At 47.1% G+C, this 21,574-nt stretch overlaps 1 protein-coding gene across 3 annotated transcripts in view; it reads right to left on the reverse strand.

Annotated features, from left to right (window-relative positions):
* The window catches only part of HEXD (hexosaminidase D), a 750,596-nt gene that overhangs the window by 391,582 nt on the left and 337,440 nt on the right, over nucleotides 1-21,574 (reverse strand). For all 3 annotated transcript variants that reach the window (XM_069654607.1, XM_069654608.1, XM_069654605.1), the window contains exon 7: nucleotides 4,449-4,632. In XM_069654607.1, coding sequence (XP_069510708.1) covers nucleotides 4,449-4,632 — 184 coding nt within the window. The remainder of the gene's footprint in view (nucleotides 1-4,448; nucleotides 4,633-21,574) is intronic.

Below are 21,574 nucleotides of genomic sequence, written 5' to 3' on the forward strand. Positions count from 1 at the left end.
GGTATCTCTGTTCAGGCTCTGGCGTGGCTGACCTCTTTCCTTTCCAATCGACCCTCCCAGGTCCAACTTGGGTCCTTCCTCTCTGACATCTTTTTCTCCACCTGTGGTGTTCCCCAGGGATCTAATCTCTCTCCCTGGCTTTTCAACCAGTATCTGGCACTTCTTGCCCACCGCATCGCCGCCCTCTGCCCCAACTTTCAGTGCTATGCGGACGATACCCAGCTCATTTTCAGGCTACCCTCGCCCTCCTCCTCTCCTCATCTCTGACTGTCTGTCTGCTATCCAGGAATGGTGTGCTGCCAACGACCTCCGCCTTAATGCTAGTAAGACTGAGATTCTACTCATCGGCACACCCACTCCCTCCTTCCCTGCAGCTCTCTGGCCAGCCTCTCTTGGGCCTCTTCCTGCTCCTACCTGCAAGGCAAAAAACCTCGGGGTCATCTTTGACTACACACTCTCCTTCTCTCCTCATATATCTGACGTCTCGAAGAAGTCACACTACCAGCTGCACCTCCTTAGAGGTATTCTTCCCTTCCTCTCCTTCCCCCAGAAGCTCACTGTCTCCCGAGCCCTGGTTCTCTCGAAGCTGGACTACTGTAACAGTCTCTATCTTAATCTGCCTGCCTCCACTCTCCGCCCTCTGCAACTCATCCAGAACAGAACTGCGAGACTTGTCCTTGGCCTCAAGCCCAGGGACCGTATCTCTCCAGGACTGAAATCTCTACACTGGCTCCCAGTGGCTGCGAGGATTAAGTTCAAAACCCTCTGCATTGTCCACAAGGACTTCTGGGGCCTGGGGCCTAAATACCTGCAACTCTCTCTTCCTAAATATCTTCCTTCCCGAGCCCTTCGCTCATCCGTCTCCAACTCCCTCAGGGTCAGCCGCTTCTCGAAGCAACGAGCTGGGGGTAGATCTCTCTCCGCGGCAGGAGCCTCCCTCTGGAACAGCCTTCCTGCCTCCCTGAAACTTGAGGAGAACCATCTCCGGTTCCGGAAGCACCTCAAAACCTTCCTCTTTGCTTCTGCTTTCTCTCTCCCTCTCCCCTGCTAATTCTTCACTAAATTCTGCACTGAATCTGAAACTTGGCCACTCTCACCGACCTCGGTCCTGGGCCCAGCCACTCTCCACTTGCACTGCCTCCCTGGAAACCCCTGCACTGCGGGACTGTCTCTGTATCCCTACAGCCCCCCCTTACCTTACCTTGCACTTGCCACCAGCTGGCCATATTTATTTATTTATCTATTTATTTCTATTCTACTTACCTTGTACTGCACTTTTCCCTTCCCCCTACCCCTGCACTTGCGCGGTCTGAATGACACCTGGCCTAGTAGGATCGTTGTCTGTCCTCCCCCTGTTCCCCCCTCCCTGCCTCGTCGCACCTTGAAACACTTGTGTATAGGCGCGTTACAAATGCCATATCATATCATATCATATCATATCATAACTTCTTCAGGTGTGACAGGGGAGAGAGGAGGAGGAGAAGGAGGGTGAGGGGCTAAGGGAGGCAAGGGGGTGTGGGATGGGCTGGGAGGTTGGACGGCGTGGGCGTGTGGGATGTGCTGGGAGGGTGGGTAGCCAGGGTTTTCAGGATGTCCTGAGTGTTGGTGTTGAAGTGTGTGGCCAGTGCGTTGCAGAGGGCCTGGGAAGGAGAAGGGGAGAAGACTGCAAAAGGGCTGGCTAGTTCCCTGCAGTCTTGTAAAGTTCAGCCGTGTTGTTGGATGCACTGGAAACCTGTGTTTGTATGTGGGCTCTTTTTATGGCACGGATGGAGAGTCTATATTGCCTTTGGAGCAGATGGCAGGCCAGTTTGTCAGAGGATGAGCATGAGGTTTGCCACTTCCGTTCTGCCACCCTGCACTTTTGTTTCAGGGCAGCAAGTTCGGAGTCGTACCAGGTTTTGCGCTTAGAGGCAGGTTTCAGGCGGATCCTCATGACTGGGGCAAGACTGTCAAGCGTATTGGTGATGGAAAGGTGGAGATTGCGGAGCGCAGTGTCAGAGTCCGGGGTAGAATCTGATTGGCTGAGAAGGGCTGAGGGGGGATGAAGGTGGAAGCGAAGGCAGCAGCTGACACTTGTTTAATTGGGCGGATGTTAGTGAACGAGGTTGGGGGTGCTATTTGGGGGGCAATCAGAATACAGAGGACAGAATGGTCTGACCAGGAGGGAGGGGTGACTAGTGAGGGGGGGGGTGAAAGGTCAGAGTGTGTGAGGGTGTCCAGAGTGTTTCCAGCTGAATGGGTTGGCGCAGAAGGGAGAATGGAGAGGAAAAGAGAGGTCAGTGAAGAGAGTGGATGCAGGGGAGTTCAATTGGATGTTGAAATCACTCAGGAGGAGGAGGTGGGCGGTGGATGAAAGTAAGGAAGAACAGAAATCAGCCCATTCAGAGAGGAACAGGGTGGTGGTGCCTGTAGGCCGGTAAATGGTGGCTATGGCCAGGGTGGAGTTGGGAGAGATGACCAACTTGCAAACCAGGCATTCAAACGAAGAGTAGAGGTGGGTGGGATCGAAGCAGGAACCCATGCAGGGAAGATTAAGGCAACCCCCCGCCAGTGCTGTGAGGTCGAGGCTTGGAGATGATCTTGAAGCCGTCAGGGAGGATGGAGTCAAAAGTAGTGACTGAGCTGGCATTGAACCATGTCTCAGTAAGAGCGAGAATGTCGAGGTCAATGTCTTCAAGAAGAAGGCAGATGTCAGAGGAGTGTTTGTTGACTGAGAGGGTGTTAAGAGTCACCAGATGGAGGAAGTCTCTGCCTTTGAAGGTTTTCTGAGGTGGGTTAAAGGGGCATGGTACACCAGTCAGAGGAGGGAGAGAGAGTAGTAGGGGGAGATACAGGCAAAGGGAGGAAGTTAATGAGAGAAGGCAGAATCCGGTCAAAGAGAAGGAGGTTGGGTTTTGGACCCTCGACCAGGATAGTGCCTGTGTGATAGACGTTAAAGAAACAACTTGGTGCCACCGTTAATGAAAGAGGATGTGAAGCATGCTGTCGTGCCACACTGCATTCACTCATTAAAGTTCATTATTCACATTTTCTTTAGTCTTTAATGTAGTCAACTGTAAGGTTAGATGTAACGTGTTGTGCAACATAGGTTTTCTATGATTTGGGTTTCAGTTCAGAGTTCAAAAACGTTCCTATGTTGCTTGAATAAATTCAGGTTTTACTGCACACTTGCACTGTCTCAAAGTTAAAGTTCACAATTCATAGTGCTCAGTTACTTCAGTGGGAAGTTTCTCTATAATGTGATGTTCAATAGGCCTTGGATTGATATCGGTGTAAAAGTTTCAAATATGTCGGTATTCAATATACCTGGGTTTCCTTGCAATGTTAAGTTTTTATATAGTACGGTCCTTGCAATGTTAACATTTTCATATAGTTCGGTATTCAGTATATGGACTGGCACTTGCCTGTGGTCCGTTTCAGTGCTCCCCGGTGTCTGTGTGTCCCTCTGACAATCACCAGTGGTCTGCCTCTTTTCCCGGTGGCATCTGCTGCTATCTCTGCTCCGCTTCGGAGGCAGGGAACACTGCCAATGCAAACCCTGCTCACCCTTCGGCCTTCTCGCGGACGCAGGTGGCTACCTCTGTGGTCCGGGTCTGCTTGCAGCCCAGATTTGCGTACAGTCTCACCACACTGCTCGCATGAAGAGCGGGTCCCCTGCTGGCCTTCTCCACACCGGCCTCCCTGCTTCTTTTTCACAGTTCTCATTGCAGGCTCTTGTGTGGGATCTCTTGCAGGTTCTTTTGCGGGATCTCTCTCCTCCTCAGGATCTCTCATTTTATATACCTGAAGCCTTCTAACAGGTTGCTGGTGTGCCTGGTCAATTGGTTCTGCCTGACCATAGTTAGGCAGACATGCCCACCCTTCCCCCTTGTTCAGGATGTAGCTTCCTCGTCTCAGTACATAAGTGGTGAAGAGGGGTAATCTTCATCACTCTTAGTTGCATCTTCTTCGTCTCAGTACTGTCAGGTGGTGTGTGTGGAATAAGGAGGGGAACTGGCTTGTAACAGCCTAAGAAAGTTGGGCTAGGGTTAGGTTGACTGTCACTAGAAAAAGGGAGATACCATGTCTGGCCTAAGGGCATCTAACTCCCAATCCTCAAGGACCCTCCACCCAGGTGATCTTCCCTCGCTTCTCCACCACTAGGGTCAGGATCCAAAAGCAATGAGCTTTCCCTGGCTACCTGTGTAGAGGATCCAAGCAGAGTAGGATTGAAAACATCCTCCGGTTTCTCACACCCCTCGTTTCTCACACCCCTCATATTATACCTACTCTTCATCTGCATCATTATCCCAACCCTTTCAATTAAGCCAAAATATAAGGTTGCAAACAGATCTGAAAGCTCTCAAGCTTGATGAAGGAATGTGCATCCATCTGAAATACCAATAATAAAACAAGTCTCTATACTGGAAATGTGACTCTTCAAAAACAAATTTAAAAAAAGAAAATACCTGCCAGGGTCTCTTCACTGGTATTCCGAAGCATGTCATCCCATATGATGGGTGTCACCGATGGGAAGGAGGAAGCCAAGTGACCTGCCACAGCCTTCACGTGGTCTAGGAACAGCCGTTCTACCGTACACTCTGCTTCAAGAAGGCAATGCTGGGATTCTTTCCCCTCGCCAAGATAATATACCTGCCAAAATACAAACAGCTTTGAAGATTGATTGACACAATGAAGAGCTTGCTTGTAAGGAAATCAGAAAGCTATTTTAACAGGCCTGTGCACCAATGTAGTTTGTTGGGGTGGTACATTATTGAATTCATGCCTTCGATCCACCATTGCAAATCTATAAACATGGTAGATAGTGTTACTGGAGAAGAGCAAAGTACTCCATTGTAATTCTACTTTACCATCATGGATATCTATTTTATAATCATAAACCGTTGAACATATATGTGCAAGTAAGTACCATTTCTATCTCTATCACTGGTTCTGTAGAGAAACACCTGACTAAACTGAATAAATTAGCAGGACAAATGGTTGAAAATGAAAATGAGAAATCCATATAATGCAAAACACAATATGATATGACTGAGAAAGTCACACTGCATAATCTGCCTGTAGGTGTGAGAGGGACTCTGAGCTGGGGATGCCCACAAGCTTGGTGATATATTCCGGGGAGGAGGTGAATGGAGGATCCCTCAAAGTCCCCTTACACCTTCCAACATCTAGTGCCTCATGAGAACTGGTGCAGTGACCAAACAATCTGTACACCAAACCCAGCCAAACATGGGTATGAAAGAGAACCTGTTAATAGCAATCTCCACATGACCTAAGTAAGGCAGAACACCACAGACCAAACAAAATGCTCAGCATTAAATAATGCAGACAAGATGATAACAAGAAGCATCTGGTGCCATGACTTGGCCCGATGTCATTATTTTGATGGGTTTATTTTCACATGTTTTGCTCGTTGAGTCTGTTGAGCCGCTGTAGCACCTGTGACAAGGTTCCTACCGGCTTAACACTCTTTGTAAAGTGTACTTTCAGTCAAGCATGGTTATGGAAAGTTGTTTAAGGTGGATATCTCATGCTAGTTTTCTTGCCTCACAGGTTTAACATTCATCTATCGCTTCCTGGGGCAAATCATGAATTATGTGAACCTTTTGACCCTTTCAGGGACCTCTTTACATTCATTGCCTAGTTAAGGACTCTTCCTCCCCCTTCTCTGCTCCCCCTCCCAATATACTGATGTAATATCATCCTGCTGGAGTGGGGCAGCAACCCAGGCTGGAGATGGATCCTAACAACAGCTGAGTTACCATGAGTTTCAAGTCCATATTAAAGGTTGTGTCAATCTTTTCCAGTTCTCTTAATTCTGAAATTGTTTTGTTTCAGCTTTCATTCAATGGCCATATTCAGTTTGTTTCCAGACTCACTTAACTGTATGCCTTGCAGCTGCCTTTAACCTCTTGATCATAGCCAACTGTCTGGACCCCCAGGGAGGGCTGCCATTTGGGCCTCTAATTTCACCATTCTAGCCTCCTGCACCTTTGGATTCCCTCCTATCTCTATAATCTCAAAAAAGGTATGCTATGGAAGGTGTGACAAGAGCCCCTACATACAAGCAGGAGACATTCAAAGTCAGCCTTCCTAGACCCCCAGCATACCTCCCATGGGACCACAAGAACCGTAGAAACTGGGAAAGCCCAGGGCAGAAGTCAAGTCCCTTAATAAGAAGGGCGACTGAATTTTCCCCCGGAGTTTTACCACCACTTGTAATGCTATGGTAAAACCACAGGAACAAGTGGCAGTAATAGCAATTGGGTGGCAATTTGACATTTGTACAGTGAATTACCACCAAACTGGTAATAAGGCACATAGACGTTTGATCTCACCGGCAAGTAGTCAAGCACATTCATTTATTCAGCGCTACTGCTGGAGAGACCAAAAAGACAACAGAGACAGGTTCCTGGGTCTTGCAAGGTTCACGGGACTGCTGAAAATACAAAGAAACTCTTGGGAAACATTACATGGGGAAAAATCCTATGCACGTTCACCATTGTTCCCCCACTTCTGCTAGCATTACAGGGATTACAATGCTGCTATTTCCACAACATGAACATGTTTAGTTAAAAACAAACAGTTTCCCTTGCGTACCAAGTTAAATTCTGAATTACACACTGGGGAATGAAAGAGGTATAGTTCACAGCAGAATATTCCAGCAGGGATCCTTGATAGAGGGAAGAATTCACTGACATGTTCAGACTCCACTGTGAAATCCAAAATGGCAGTAGACCCTGATCAAATCTCAGCACATGTCACTCACCACCCACATGATTTTAAGCCCATGGCCCACTCACAAGTCAGGCCAGGCCAAGCCACATTACACAGGTGCAAGCCATATCCTTAAGGACAACCAAAGCGGAGGAGAGGCCAGAATTTGAAAAAGACAAGCAACCCAGTGAGTCAGTGTGTTTCCCATGGACAGCTAGCAATAGGGCAGCAACAGGCACTGGGAAAGCCTGGTCCTGGACACCCACCTTGAGTAGGAGAACTCAACGTGGGGACCTGAAAGAAGGAGACGCTCGTGTGTGGCAAAGAGGGAGAAACGTTGAGATATTGGGATTGAAGTTCAAGAAAGCGATATCTTGGGGGCGACAAAAGGAGAGATTGTTTTGTTAAGGAAAAAAATAAGATATTAGACTAGAGAGGCAGAAGGAGATATTGTTATATAGAGGAAAGAGAAGGGCAAGACAGAAAAGAGGGAGAAGTTGTCTCAAAGGGGTGAGAGAAGAAGGAGACCTAGTTGAGGATTTGTTTCAAGGTGGAGGGTCAAGGTGATGAACGAGAGAACTGTTGTGGAGCAGGGAGAGGAGAAGACTTGAAATTAGATCATACCACCAGAAGAGAGGGCGTTGTTGGCATGATAAGGCAAAGGGATACCATCTGGAGACAGGAGAAAAGAGTGACTGACTACAGAGAATCAGGTAATTAAAGGAAGGACCCCCCGTTACCAAGAGAGACTAGGGAGGTTTCAGAGGACCATGTTGATCCAGGAGAGATTGTAGCAGAAGGAGGAGGAATGCGACAGCGCTAATATCCCAGGGAGCAGGCAGGACAGGCTAAGTCAGATGAGAAAAGAGCAACAGCGCTGAGAAGAGAAGTGGGTGGAGGGGGAAGTATACGGCCACGCTTCTTATCAAACCCATCATGGCACACCAGGTGAACTCAAAAGCGCCAACCTGGATCTGACCCCTGGCAGGAAATCCTTGGTGGCCTGCAAGAAGAGAACCCCAAAGAAAATCCCCAGGAGGAAGTGATCAGTAAACCCCCAAAATATCTTTCTGTTTCGACAGACGTGGTTCTGTGGTTGGGGAGAGTTAGCAACCCGAGAAGAGGAACAAAGAACAAAGCAACTTTATCTGCTTGTTAATTCAGAGGAGCGACATCATCATCATTTGGGAGGGAATCGTTTTAATTTACACTTTATCTTCTGTGGGACTCAGAGGAACTTTGCGACACCCTGCTTTGCACTAGTGACTTGGGCACACTGAACATTATCATAATTAACCCCTTTGGAATAAGAGGTTATACCCCTGATTCTCTCAACCTTGTTTTTGAGAGACACTGGGCCTATCCTCAATTTATACCCAGAAATCTGGAGCCACCATCTGATCACTTTATCGATGTTGATTATTAGTATCCTGCCAGCTTAGCCTATCATTTTCAGTACTTGTTTAACACAAGCCCTTGGAATACAAAGGTATATATTTTGCGCCCTAGTTCTGCAGCACTGTGACCACTCTGTCAGACAGAGGGTGATAGAGGCATAGAGGTTATCTAAATATCAGGAAGCAGCTGCAGTTAAAGTGCTCTCCATTCTTTTCAGTTTTGCAGACATTGTTGGGAGTTAGAAGCAGTTTTTTATTTGCAGTCGGATGCTAGCATGCCAAGATAATTTGGTGTCAAAAGCCTGTGGATCCGGGTTATTTTCCCACAGACCTCTGCTGAGTGGTGTGAAGTGATCTACCCGAGGGATGTGGGGGTTGGGAGGGGGCACAGTGTTCACCAGAGTAGACCAAAACTCTCTCAGTGTTTAATGTAGCAGAGTTGGCTGTCAAGCTACACTCTTGGGAGGAGATGGGTTGGCACCTATGTGCAGTTAGGTCCAACAGGTTACACAAGAGAAGGCACTACACACGTGCGCCTAAAACGTAAACACTCTTGAATAAAGTATTGCACATAAGCAATATGAAGTTCAAAGAAGCACTATGCAATATACAAGAAATAGGCAATATACTATACAAACGGCAATATATTATACAAACAGTAAAGGGTCTTCAACAAGACCCTTCTTACATCTAAAGCCAGTATCAGGATGATTAACTGATGGACAAATTCCCTAAACCTTATAATGCTAAAGGAGGGAGAGAAAAGATATTACTAGACACAGGTATGATACATACACAGTCAAGGCATTATAACCAAAAATAGGTTAACAGTGTTCTATTCCAATGTCACACTTGGGGGACAGAATGCAAATTCCCAAGGCATTATTACCACATAACTGGTAGATAAGAAGGAAAAGGGGTTAAAACACATGGATAGACCATAGTCCGTAAAGCTATTACAATCAAGGGGACAGCACAGGACCAACAATTATTCAGGTGTATTCAAACACATAAAAACCAAGTGATACAATTGTTATATTTAATTACTCAACAGCAACGAGTGAGCTGCAGTGATTTATTATTCAGAAATGAATATAAAATCACTGGTACAATCAAGAAATAGAAAACAGTCCTGAAAATTCAAGGACCCAAATGGTGATGAAGGTAAAATGTTACTGTCCACGCAAGTTCCCAAAGATTTTCCCATAGAGAACAACGTAGGGCTGCAGGGCTAAGATAAACACACTGCCCATGACTTTGAAACAATAGAAATGGACTTGACTGAGAAAAAGCTACGATCTAAAGAGAATAACGGAAGCAAAAAATAAGAGTTGCATCTTGACTTAGACAGTAACTACTCACCAGCAAGGCTTGGATGCCTGCAACATCTGATTTGAAATGTGTTAAATTAGTGATAGGTTATTAGGGTTTTTGTTGTGCACTGCTGCCATTTGCATGGTGTGACGAATTCAAGGTATTTGTCCCTTCTTCCCAAGGGGAGCCAGCCCCATTGAGACTAGGGAGGGAGCCCGCTACGCAAGACCCTCCATAGGGGTATGGTCAAACAGGATCTCATTGGGAGTGGCCCCCCACTCCCTCAGTCATCGTCTCCGGAGCTCCCGTCGCATAGAAAACAGGACCAGGACAGCAGCAGTCGCTTCACAGTGTTGCAAAAGGTCTGTAGGCGTCTCTGGTCGTCTTCTTCGGTTACTTCAAGTACCAGTGGTCGACTTGCCTTCCACCTCAGGAACCTCCGCGTTTATTCAGTTTCAGCACACAACCTCCTCTGCAATCTCTCTCAGCAGTTTACAGAACTGGGCGGGTGGCTGTCCAATCAGGAGAGCCAGACCCCCAGTGGGCACTGGTTTAAGTCAGGAACTCAGCCAGACACAGGGCAGGGGAGTAAAAAATCCTCCCCCACTTCCTGCCTGCCCAGACACACTGGAGCCTAGGCAGGGACACCCAAGGGTTCGCGCTAAAGATAAAACACACACACAGACCTCCCCCTCCCAGAATGGTAGAAGGGCTAACAAAGAACAACCACAATAGAAATGGCGAGAAGAAAGGAGCCACCATGTTAGCACATAGGTGACCTTTTGTGCACAACTGGGACTGTGAATACTGTCTGCGGTAACAAAACATCACAATAGTTGGTAGAACACGTTTGCTGACACCAGCCATAACTATAGGGTTGTCTATGTAAAAAGTCACAGGAGCAGAGGGAAGAGGGAAGGGGATACTAGGTATCCCCTTCACACTCCACATAAGGTGGGGTGTGCTAATCTCTCAGAGTATACAAAGTATCCCTCTAGCCTTAAAAACTGCAGTTAGAAAGGATACATAAAGAATCTCAAAGAAGAACCCAAAGGGTTCCCAGCAACACTGCTCATAAGGGGCTGTGTGCTGCAAAATGTAAACAGATGCCTTAAAAGAGATATCGAGGAAAGTAAACTCCATAGTAAAAGTAAAACAAAGAGCAAATAAGAAAGCGCCGTTGGCGCAAGCCAGATAATAACAAGTAACTTACCCATGGGAACATTCTTTCAACTGAATGTTCCTTCCACGTATTCCTCATCTTATGATATTTCCATATCCAGCTTCAGCTGCTTCGGAAACGTTTTCCCGCAGAGGGCGCTGCTCGTCGATGCCTGTCAATTCGAAGTCCCTCGTAGGCCTCTGTCTCAATGTCGACATCATCGATGGTATAAAGCGCACGCAGCGACGGTATGCTTCAGTGATGTTGATGGACATCCTACACCCGACCGTTACTCCTCCTGAAAGAGTGGAGGCTGTAATCACATGAAAATTCTACTGTGGGCAGGTTGGGAGGGGCAATGAGGGATCCTCATCTTATGATAAACTCTCAAAGAAGTGTATGTATACATGGAGGAGGGAGTCAGAATGTTCAGACTCATGATAATTTAGGAGTTACTTTATAGTTTTTGTGCACAGAATGTAGCAATGCCTTTAAAAAAAAAACCTTCACGGCTTGAGGAAGAGTCCAGATTATAGTGTTTGGTAAAAGTGTGAACAGATGACCATGTGGCAGCCGCACAAATATCTTTAATCGGGACACCCCTCTGTAATGCAGAGGAGGTAGCCATGCCCCTGGTCGAAAGAGCTCCAAGACTCTCGGGAGGATCCTTTCCCACTAATCTGTAGCTTTCTAATATTCCTAAAATGATCCATCTTGAGGAAGTTTGTTTCGAAATTGCCATACCCAACTTGTGGCCCGTGTAGGGGGAAGGTGTCATGCCACTTACCTGGGGTGCGGGGCGCATCTGCAGGTCCCGGCGCTTCCCGTCCTGGCGCATCTACCCCCGATACAGGTTGGGGGGATCTCGGCCATCTGCGGCTCATGCCGCTTCCAGGTTTTCCCGTTCGCATGGTTCGCGCAGGCGCGGAAGGCCGTGTTTCGCCCTCCGCGCATGCGCCGTCCACAGAGCGCTTGGGAAGTTGCAAGTTTGCTTCCCAAGCCTCGTTTTGGGCGTGTCAGCACCCGGGGACAGCAAGGATTAAGTTCCAAGCCTCCCGGGTGCTGCCTGCCCTATATTAAGGGCCCGTTTGTTTGAACAAACCGCGTCTCAACGCGGTTTGTTTCCTGATCGCGTCCTCGCCTGTGTTACTCTTTAGTAGCACCTTGTCAGCCTGGTCAGCCTCTTGTTCCTTGTCCTTCCCTGCTGGTGTTCCTTTCCTTGTCTGCCTCTGGGAGTTTCTTGCCTCATTCCTTTCTTGATAGTAGATTCCCTGGGCCTCCTTTTTCCCACTCCCTTCCTGCCTTCTTACTCATCTCCTTGTTCTGCCCCAGGGTTCCTAGTTTCCCCTGCCTCCTTGCCTGTTGGTTCTGTGCCTTGCCTCCTGCCTTCCCTGGAGTTCTCTGCCTACTAATCCATCCTCAGTACCTGCCAACTTCAGTTCTCTTCTTCAGTCTACCTATACTTCTGGAGCCTTGCTGTGGATTTTCCATCCAGTCAATACCCGCCTTCCCTGTCAGTGCTTGCACTGTCCCGAAGTCACGCAAATCAGGGAAGTGCGCATCCGTGGCGTTGGGAGCTGGTTCACCACTGACCTTGTTCTGAATTCAGGGTGGGTGTTGCGCTGGTTCCTCGCGTTACACAGTCGGCAACCATCAATCGGACAGCCTGGCTACTTCACCACGACCATCAACTGGAAGTTCAGGTACTCAGCGCCCACGAGACGCATTTCTTAACAGAAGGGGGAGAAGAGAGAGAGAAAGAGAGAGAAAGAGAGAGAAAGAGAAAGAGAGAAAGAGAGAAAAAGAAAGAGAGACAGAGAGACAGGGAGAGAGAGAGAAAGAGAGAGAGAGAGAGAGCCCTCTCGTTGTGGAAGACCTATTGGAGGGCAGATGGACATGTCTAGAAGGTCTGGGTACCATGTCCTCCTGGCCCAATCCGGAGCAATTGGGATCATGGATCTTCTGAACCTCCTCAACCTCCTGATGACTTGAGGAATGACGGGGACTGGAGGAAATGCATGCAGGAGTGGAACATTCCCAGTCCACTATGAACGCATCCCCTAGAGCACCTCTTAGGGGAAATTTCCTTGAGCAGTACCGCTCGCACTTCCGGTTGACATCAGTCACAAACAGATCCACTTGAGGGGTTCCCCAAAGGGTGAAGATCTCTTGAAGGACTTCCTGAGATAGTTCCCACTCGTGGGAAACTGTGCTCTGCCTGCTCAGAGCATCCGCCGCCGTATTCTCCACTCGGGCTAGGTAAACTGCGGCTAGGGAGATTCCTTCTTGTATTGCCTAGTACCAGAGCTACATTGCTTCTCTGTACAGTGGTAGTGACCCTACACCTACTCTCTTGTTGAAGCAGTACATGGCCACTGTGTTTTCTGTCATTATCAGGACATTATTTCCACGCACAGAGGGTAGAAAGGCCTTCAGCGCTAGTCTGATTGCCCTCAGCTCCAAAAGGTTGATCTGTAATTTGGACTCCGATGGAGACCAACGACCACTGATTGTCAGATCGATGGTATGTGCTCCCCACTCTGTGAGTGAGGCGTCTGTTACTATCTTTATCTCCGGCCATGGCCACCAAAAAGGTTCTCCCTTCAGAATGTTGTCCTTGCAGGCCCACCACAGGATATCCTGTTTGGCCCTGCTTGGAACCTGAAGGAGATCTGACATTCTGCCTGAGAATTGAGACCATTGAGACCTGACAGCCCACTGGAGAGATCTTATTCTCAGGCGTGACTCTGGCACCAGAAGAATGCAGGATGCCATGAGGCCGAGCAACCTCAGAAAGTCAAAGGCCGGGAGATGCTGGGCACTTTGGAATTTGGTGAACATCTGCAGAATGTCTTGAGCCCTCACTACTGGTGGCAAGGCTTTTCCAGGGATGCATCTAGGACTGCTCCAATGAATTGGAGCCTTTGAGATGGTATCATGTGGGACTTCATGAAGTTGAGAGAGAACCCCAGTCCGTGGAGAGAATGTCAGGTGTAGCCGAGATGTTCCAGGGCCTGTTCGGGGGAACTGGCCTTGATCAGCCAATCGCGAGATAGGGGTAGCCGTGAATCCCCCCTCTCATGGGACTCGTGGCCACCACCGCCATCAACTTGGTGAAAACCCTCGGGTGGAAGTCAGCCCAAATGGCAGAACTCGAACCTGATAATGAGAACCGCAAACGGCAAACCTCAGGTACTGTCTGTGCTTTTGATTGACTGGCACATGAAAGTAAGCACCCTGAAGGTCCAATCATACCATGCAGCCCTGAAGCTGGAGGGCCGGAAGAATCTGAGAAATGATAACTACCTTGAACTTGTCCTTCCTGAGGAATTTCTTTAATTCTTTTAAGTCAATTCTCCGTCCTTCTTGGAAATTAGGAAGTACGGGGAGTACCAACCATTGTTTACCTCTGCTACAGGTCCTGGTTCTATAGCACCTTTCTCTAGCACAGTCAAGATTTCCTGCAGAAGGAGCAGATCTGGAACATTGAAAGAGCAGATCCCTCGGTGGATAACTCTGAGGCTTTTTTAGAAGTAACCCTGGACAACTGTTTCCAATGCCTATTCATCTGAAGTAACACCTCGCCATTCTTTCAGATGCAGTGAGAGTCTGCCTCAGAGAGGTTTTTTTAGGCAGCTAGAGCAGTGGCTGATGGTAAAGTTGCCACAGCCTGGACGTTCTTAGTACCTCTTCCCTGTCCACCACAGGGTATCTTTTTTGATCTCTTTGATTGGACAGTCCTCTCCCCCTTCCAACTGAGGAGTAAAAGCGAAAGGGCCTACACCCCCAAGGTGTGCCGGTGGGGCGGTTTTGTGGCTGTCTAATAGCAGCACCAAGGAATTTTGCTGCTGCTTCGGAGGTGTGCAGTTTCTCCAGGCTCTTGTCAGCCTTGCTACCAAATAAATGTGTGCCATCAAAGGGCGTCTTAAGAAATCTGGATTGCACATCTGGAGCAAAACCAAACTTTCTTAACCAGGCAAATGTGCACATTACTGTACTAGCGCAATTGACCTGCTGATACTGTCAGCAGTGTCGAGACCTGTCTGGAGGGAGCCACACATCGCGTCCTTCCCATCCTCGACTAGATTTAAAAATCTGTCTCTTTCGTCCCCTTTAGGGATATTCTCAGCCGCCATTGCTATACATTCCTAAATAGTGTAAGTGAACCTGGCCAACATGCACGTAGCATTCACTGACTTTAGGACCATACTCCCTGCAAGGGAAAACTTTCTTGGCCAAAGCATTATAACGCTGGTCTTCTCTGTCTGGGGGAATAGTCAGGTATGCTTTTGTTTTGAGGTGGCTGTGGCAGCCTGCACCACCAAACTTTCAGGAGTGGGATGCTTCGTCAGATAACTGGGGTCACTACTGGACGCCCTGTATTTGGATGTTCGTTTTTTATTTACTACTGGAATTAATTCTGGCGTCTACCAATTTGTATTTACTCGCCTTTGCAGAGCCACATGAAAAGGAAGATATGATCGTCCTGCGGTCCTTTATGTAGGATGTCTGTAATATCATCCTGCTCATATATTGGTGTGGGTCTTTTCCAGCCCATGTATTCCACCACCCTGGACATTAAATGTCTAAGACCCTTCTGCATAGTCAGTAGGATCACGTCTTCCAAATTCTAATTCTGGGGACGTATCTAGTCCATTTGCATTTTGCAGGTACTCCTGTACATTTATTTTTTAGCCTCTTTTTTTCTAATTATCCACAAACAAAAATAGAATACATCAAATGCAATAAAAGGTACAATTTAGAACTTAATGGTATAAAACAATATCACATCAAATAAACGAATTTAAGGAGTACAATAAACAATAATCTTGGAACAATAATCTCATCAGCAACAAGCTGAATGCCTATTATCCTAAAACATAACCATGAGTAAGAATCTGACAACCACAACAAGTAGGAATACAACACACAGACACGTAACATTCACAACCCACAGCCACCCTAACACATATTTTAGAAGTTGAAGTAAACCCACATTTTTTAAAGTACAAACCAGGATCACCCATAAATGAATCTTCCCCAGAGATCATCATAAAGTTCTTCTTTGTGCTCTTATAAAGTATAGATTTCTCATATCTCGACAGAACTTGCACATCTAAAAGCCAATCCTTTATTGATGGTTTCTTCCTTGTCTTCAAGACCTGCAATATCTGTTTATTCGCCACCAATAAGACTTTGTTAATCCAGCATGATGTTATCCAGCCAATATTATGTCCGACACCAAAATGTTGTAGAATGACTGCTAGGGGATTACGTGAGTAAGCAATTCTCCAAACGTGGTCGATTCTGTCCAGCACATCCCTCCAAAAATGCACTACCCTTTCACAGTTCCACAACATAGGAAGCAAACTGCCCCTCCCCTTCCCACAACCCCAGCCCCAACACTTATCATCCATCATTTCCAAGGCACACATACGCACCAGGGTTCAATAGATTCTAGCCAATATTCTTTGGTGCGTATAGCGTAATTGTAAATCTGACTTAGCCTTTATCAGAGCTCTCCATACCTTATCCCATTCCTCTTGCGATAGTTCTCTGCCCAACTCCTCCAACCACGACAATCGTAATCTCTCCCATGAATCTAACCATTTTGTTTCCGGCTGCATACATTTCAAAATATTTGATACTTTCTGCGACCCGCTAGTCAACACAGTGAAAACCTCTGGTTTCTTAGAGAATGGGGCAGTCATCATCCGTCTTCTTTCAGCGATTAAACCTACCAATTAATTATGCCTTTGTAACTCTCTAATTTGTATACCAGACTTCTCTACCAGACTCTCAAACGGGTCTGCTCCTCCATCATCCCAAACATCTCCAATCAATAAAATGCCTCTATTGATCCAACTCCTCCAATTGAAGACCTTGTTATTGACTTTGAGTGGAAGGATGGGGTCTTTGAACCTCCCCATTCCTACACTTCCTGGGTAGGCCCAGTTGCGGCTGCTTTGGGTTCAGGGACCCGGCCCCGGAGCACTCGTGCAGGAATACCCCTAGGAACTGTGGCCTCCGTGAAGAGAGTCTGAACCCAGAGTTGAACGAGACTCCATTTTGTAAGCTACCGACCCCATTTTGTAATGGCAAGACAGTTGTGAAATTAAAACGTAGGCCTGCAGTTCTTCCAGCCAGGCGCACACAGCGAGCAAGCTACTCCCCCCCACGTCCTCACCCTATGCCGTCTCTGCAGTTGTTCGGTTCTCATGAGAGACAAGCCGCGAGAATGCAACAAACTTAACACTGTATCTTCTGTCTTCCATCTTACTTCATTGACCCTGATACGGCCTTGAGCAGGGGCCAGCGCAGAAGTCATCTGTCTCTATAAATCTGCCCCCCACCCAGCAGACCCTGGCCATAAAGAATACCATCCCCAATACTCCTTAAAACAGGATCAAACAGAAGTGACCCTTCAGTGCACTCCATTGTTCGTGCCTTAATAGAAGAAAACTAAAGTGTTTAGCTGCACGCTATTTGAATAAGCTGCTTGTTCTATGTAAAATAATGTAAGGATTGTAGTGGAATAGTAAGGATATTAGTGTAATGTACGACATATGCATAAAAAAAAGTCCTAACGTTAGAATTCGGTCCTGAAAGTGTGATGTATATTAATGTATGGAACGAGGTTGCTAAGAGAAATGAATTGCAATAACGAAATGCATAACCAGCTTAATACTGTACACACCAGCACTAAGCTCCCTCATCTTTTAGTTTAAATGTAAATACATGCATAATATTATGTAAAACCAACACAGTAGTTAATCGTCCTGACCAGAATGTTCGTAGTATGACAATATGTGTGAAGACTGCATGTGTAGAACCTGAACCATGAACTGTTTAATGTAGAACGGACCCTAACCTTAGCATATGTCTGCCTTCCTAAATGAGTTTTGTAACAATGAGAATATTTAGCCAGCTAGAAAATATAGTATATTCTAAAACAAGTATAACCTGAATGTAATGTAGTAGGCCATGTGTAAAAGCCTATAGGTAAAACTATCTCTGAAGGTCCTGTTTCTTTGTGTAACGCTGAACTATACCGCAAAGGTGTTTCGATTCTCCTCCACCCCTAATGGTGTCAAAGCAGATTAGCAGAAATGTAATGGTGCTTGAACAACCGACCACTAACCCCCCACAATGAGACTTATGACCGAGATGGTATGTGACTCTTGTGACCTATTCTTTAATGTGTGATTCCAGTCCTAGATTTAGAGCCCTCTTTGTTGTTTATCAGATGGACAGTCCAGACCACACAGGAACCTCAAAAGTCTCACCTCTTCAGCCAGTATATGTCAAACGGTATCAACACACAGTTAAGTCTGCCTCTTAACAGATCAAGCGATGCATTTAATGACTGTATCTTAACCTAGGCCCAATAATAAATTAACCTGTACTTGAAACACGTTTTCCTAAGTGTCTAAGCCCACAGGCCTCAGAGCTCGCTGGACAAGCAGGTTATGGTAGTGAACGAATGGGAATGTGTGGCCACAAGGGAAAATGTCAAATGGTTATTTAACAAAGAAACAACATCACAAGCTGCCGATCCCACATACCAGTTCGATGAGCCCAGCTGACCGATTGACCTTAGAGGCGTCATCGCCACACCACGTGTTCTCAAGCCAACCAAGCGCCTCCAACCCTTTGGCACCTATAGGTGTTCGCCCCTAGTGGCCAATCCCAACTGTTCATGTGCCCTTTAGGCCTTCCCTCTGTTTGATGAAGAGAACAATGTATAAAAGTAATTTGTAACATGTTTTCTGCAGAGCGCTCTCGGCATGAGCAGAGTATATTCTGCTTGCCCAATTTAGATAAAAGCCTTTTCTTAACAACAGCACTTGGTCTGGGTCTCATTCCTTGCTGCAATGTGTCTTGATTGACTCCATTGAGTGAATTAGATGCATTTTTGGGGGCCTCTCACTTTCATTGGTGACCCGGACGCAATAGCTTTCTTTTCCGCCCTTCTGACACGAGACGCCCCCCTGTTATGACTCAGAGCGCACTCCCTCAAGAGCTACCCACCAACGGCAACTGGTACACCTAGACATGTGCACGCAATAGGGAGAAAGGGTACGGGACCCCCCTTTACAAAATCCACCGTACCACTCGCCGGGCATAGTCTTTGGGCGAGGAGCGGCACACTGACTGGTTGGGTCCAGAGGGTCTCGGATCAAGACGGACAAGTGAGTATCAAGTGCGGGTGATATTAAAAGGAGGGTGGGAGTCACGATTAGGAGGTTTTGGATCAAACAGCATAATTTGGGTTGAAGAAGGACAGAGACTTTTATTATACGGGGAAGCCTGGGAGGATCTCGGTCTTTTCTATATTCTATTCTACTCTCATTCTATCGCATATGGCCATTAGGACGGTGACAAGAGAATGAGGTGAAAAAGAGTTTAAAAGGGATCCTATCTCCGTTAGGGGGTGGAAGGTGGCGCCGCGTAGTGCTATCTCTAATAGTACAGGATATGTGGATATGGGAAAATTGAGGTAAAAGAAGATAACGTAGGTGTCTCAAAGGAAGACCCGGAGTAGTATTTAGAAACGCTTTTTTCCAACTTTGTCTTACCCATCTTTTTCTCTCTCTCTCTTGGGTGGACTGAAGTAAAATAAGGGGAGAGGATTGTTCAAGGGAGGTGCAATTAAGCAGGGATAAAAGGGGCACTAGGGAAGGTGAAGTACAATTTATGTTGTTTATTTTTTCCGTTGTATGTGAAATTCGTTAAGTGTTGGTCTCTTTGTGGAAACATTGGGCCTCATTACATGGATGGCAGTAAGGGATCACCGGCACCGGTAAGGGCACCGGTGCCGGTAATCCCCTACCGCCCTACTATGACCTCCCTCAGCGGGTCCCTTCCTTAACGTGTGGTCAGACCACACGTTAAGGAAGGGATCTGCTGAGGGACTTCAGAGCAAATAACGGTACCGCAAATTGCGGTACCGTTATTAGCTCTTTCCCCATTCCCATTGAGCCCTATGGGGGCTCAAATGGGAATGGGGAATGGTATTTGGCATGGGGATTTACCGGGTCCCCAAGGGTCGGAATGACCCGGTAAGTCCCCATACCGCCAACCCGGACCCAGAAGGCGGTAAGGGGTGGCCATGGTGCTAATAGCACCATGGCTACCGCCTAACGTGTAATGAGGCCCATTGTTTTTTGTAAATGAACATTAATGAATTGGTCTGACATTGTATAGAAGGAGGTTGTGATGCGGTTTAGAATTAATGAGAAGTGAGTGAACAGTTCATTTCTTTGAAGAAAGTTGCATAACATACAAGAAGTATAACAGTCTACATGAGGGTTGTCAGTTGAGTAACATGTGCAGTCAGGTACAATGGGTGCAGAGACGCCCCTTGCCCATATTTGTAAGACCCTGCCAGGGTATGCAGAGAAAATCAACAAATACCATGACCAGTGGGTCACGAAGTTGAAGGGAAAAGGATTGCCCCAAGTTTGGCCACAAGGAGGGTCTTTCGATAAAGTGGTGCTAGATATGGTTGCCACCTGTCTGTTCATTAAATATAAAGGGAAACAGTTGCAAAATAGGAAAGAAATATTGGACCTGTGGCGGCTGTGTGACGAGTGTAATGCATCTTCCCTGACAACAACTGGCAATGAAGGGCCAGTTATGCAGAATGAGAATAAGATAGAGGTCGCACGCGTATATCCCTTATTGTCAAAACCAGTGCCCGCAGAAGGATATAGTGACTCGGTATACGTAGCACAACCCACATTGCCATCCATACTTAAACCATCTGCCACAGCTCCACCCCCGTATGAGAGTCAAGGAATAACAAGACAGGTGAGTACCCCTACAATCGATATTGAGAAGCTTACACAAGATCTAGATTTGCGGCTAACAATGGCTCGAACTGAGCTGTCCCGCCTAAGGGCCATGGGAGAACAAGGGGGGTCACTAACCACCCGGGTACAACGTGATGAGACGCAGCAACCGAGTGTAGGGGTGGGGGAAGATGGATGGAAAAAGGGAGAGATACTATTCCGAATGTATGATACCCTCCCGCAAATCATAGAAATAAAGACAGCTGACGGTGAACGCGAGTTAGAAGAAGGAGGGGTGGCGTCAGACAGGGAGGAAAAATATTGGTGTGACATAGAGGAACAAGAAGAAGAATAAAGGAGGCTAGGAACTGCCACAGGTGGGGCTTCATTTGGGGGAGGGGTTGTCCCCCATGGAAGAGTGGAGAGGGAGGTTAAGGAACAGAACAGGGCGCATGGCGGTGGTAGGGAAGAAAGGTAAGAAGGTGATTATCAACAACGGGAGGAAAAATCTGCAGCTGCCACTGATACACAGGGGGGTGGGAAGGCCCAACTACATACTGTGGGCCCAAATGGATAAGGCCATTGGCTCAAACAGCTACCCCCGCTGTCCGGAGGCACCAGTAAGTGGATATATGCATTCGAGAAGCACACGGTAGGAGTGCCCTTGACGGTAGGGGATGTTAAAAGCCTGCTGGTATCTGCAGTGGGAGACCAGGCAAACAGGGTCTGGGCAAAGGCGGGATTTCCCGGAATAACATTAGATTGTGACAGCCATGATAGGGCCTCAATTAACACAGTGCGAGCACGCGTGTGGGATGCCTTGAGAGAAACATTTCCAGACACTCCAGATTTACAGTCAGTTATGCATTGAACATTGGGAGATGGGGAAGATGCAATGTCTTTCATTCTTCGGGTGCAGGACATGTGGAGAGCGGAAATGGGCACGGCATGGGACCAATCAACCTCCCTGTTTTATTTTATTATAAAAAGAGGGCTCCCAAAGGAGGTACAGAAGGCCCTAGATAAAATAGCTGGGATAGAAGCCAAGGGTGGGCCTGAAATTCAAAGCATAATAGTACACCACTGTAAAAGGATCAAAGAAAAGGTAAAGGAGCTCAGCGGCGGTTGGCAGACGAGGCTAAATTAGTACAAAGCAAACTATTGAAGGTTAGTGCAGTAGCAGCAACCAG

The sequence above is a fragment of the Ambystoma mexicanum genome, chromosome 3q, assembly GCF_040938575.1.
Source record: "Ambystoma mexicanum isolate Mex_15411 chromosome 3q, UKY_AmexF1_1, whole genome shotgun sequence".
In the NCBI taxonomy this organism is placed as follows: Eukaryota; Metazoa; Chordata; class Amphibia; order Caudata; family Ambystomatidae; genus Ambystoma; species Ambystoma mexicanum.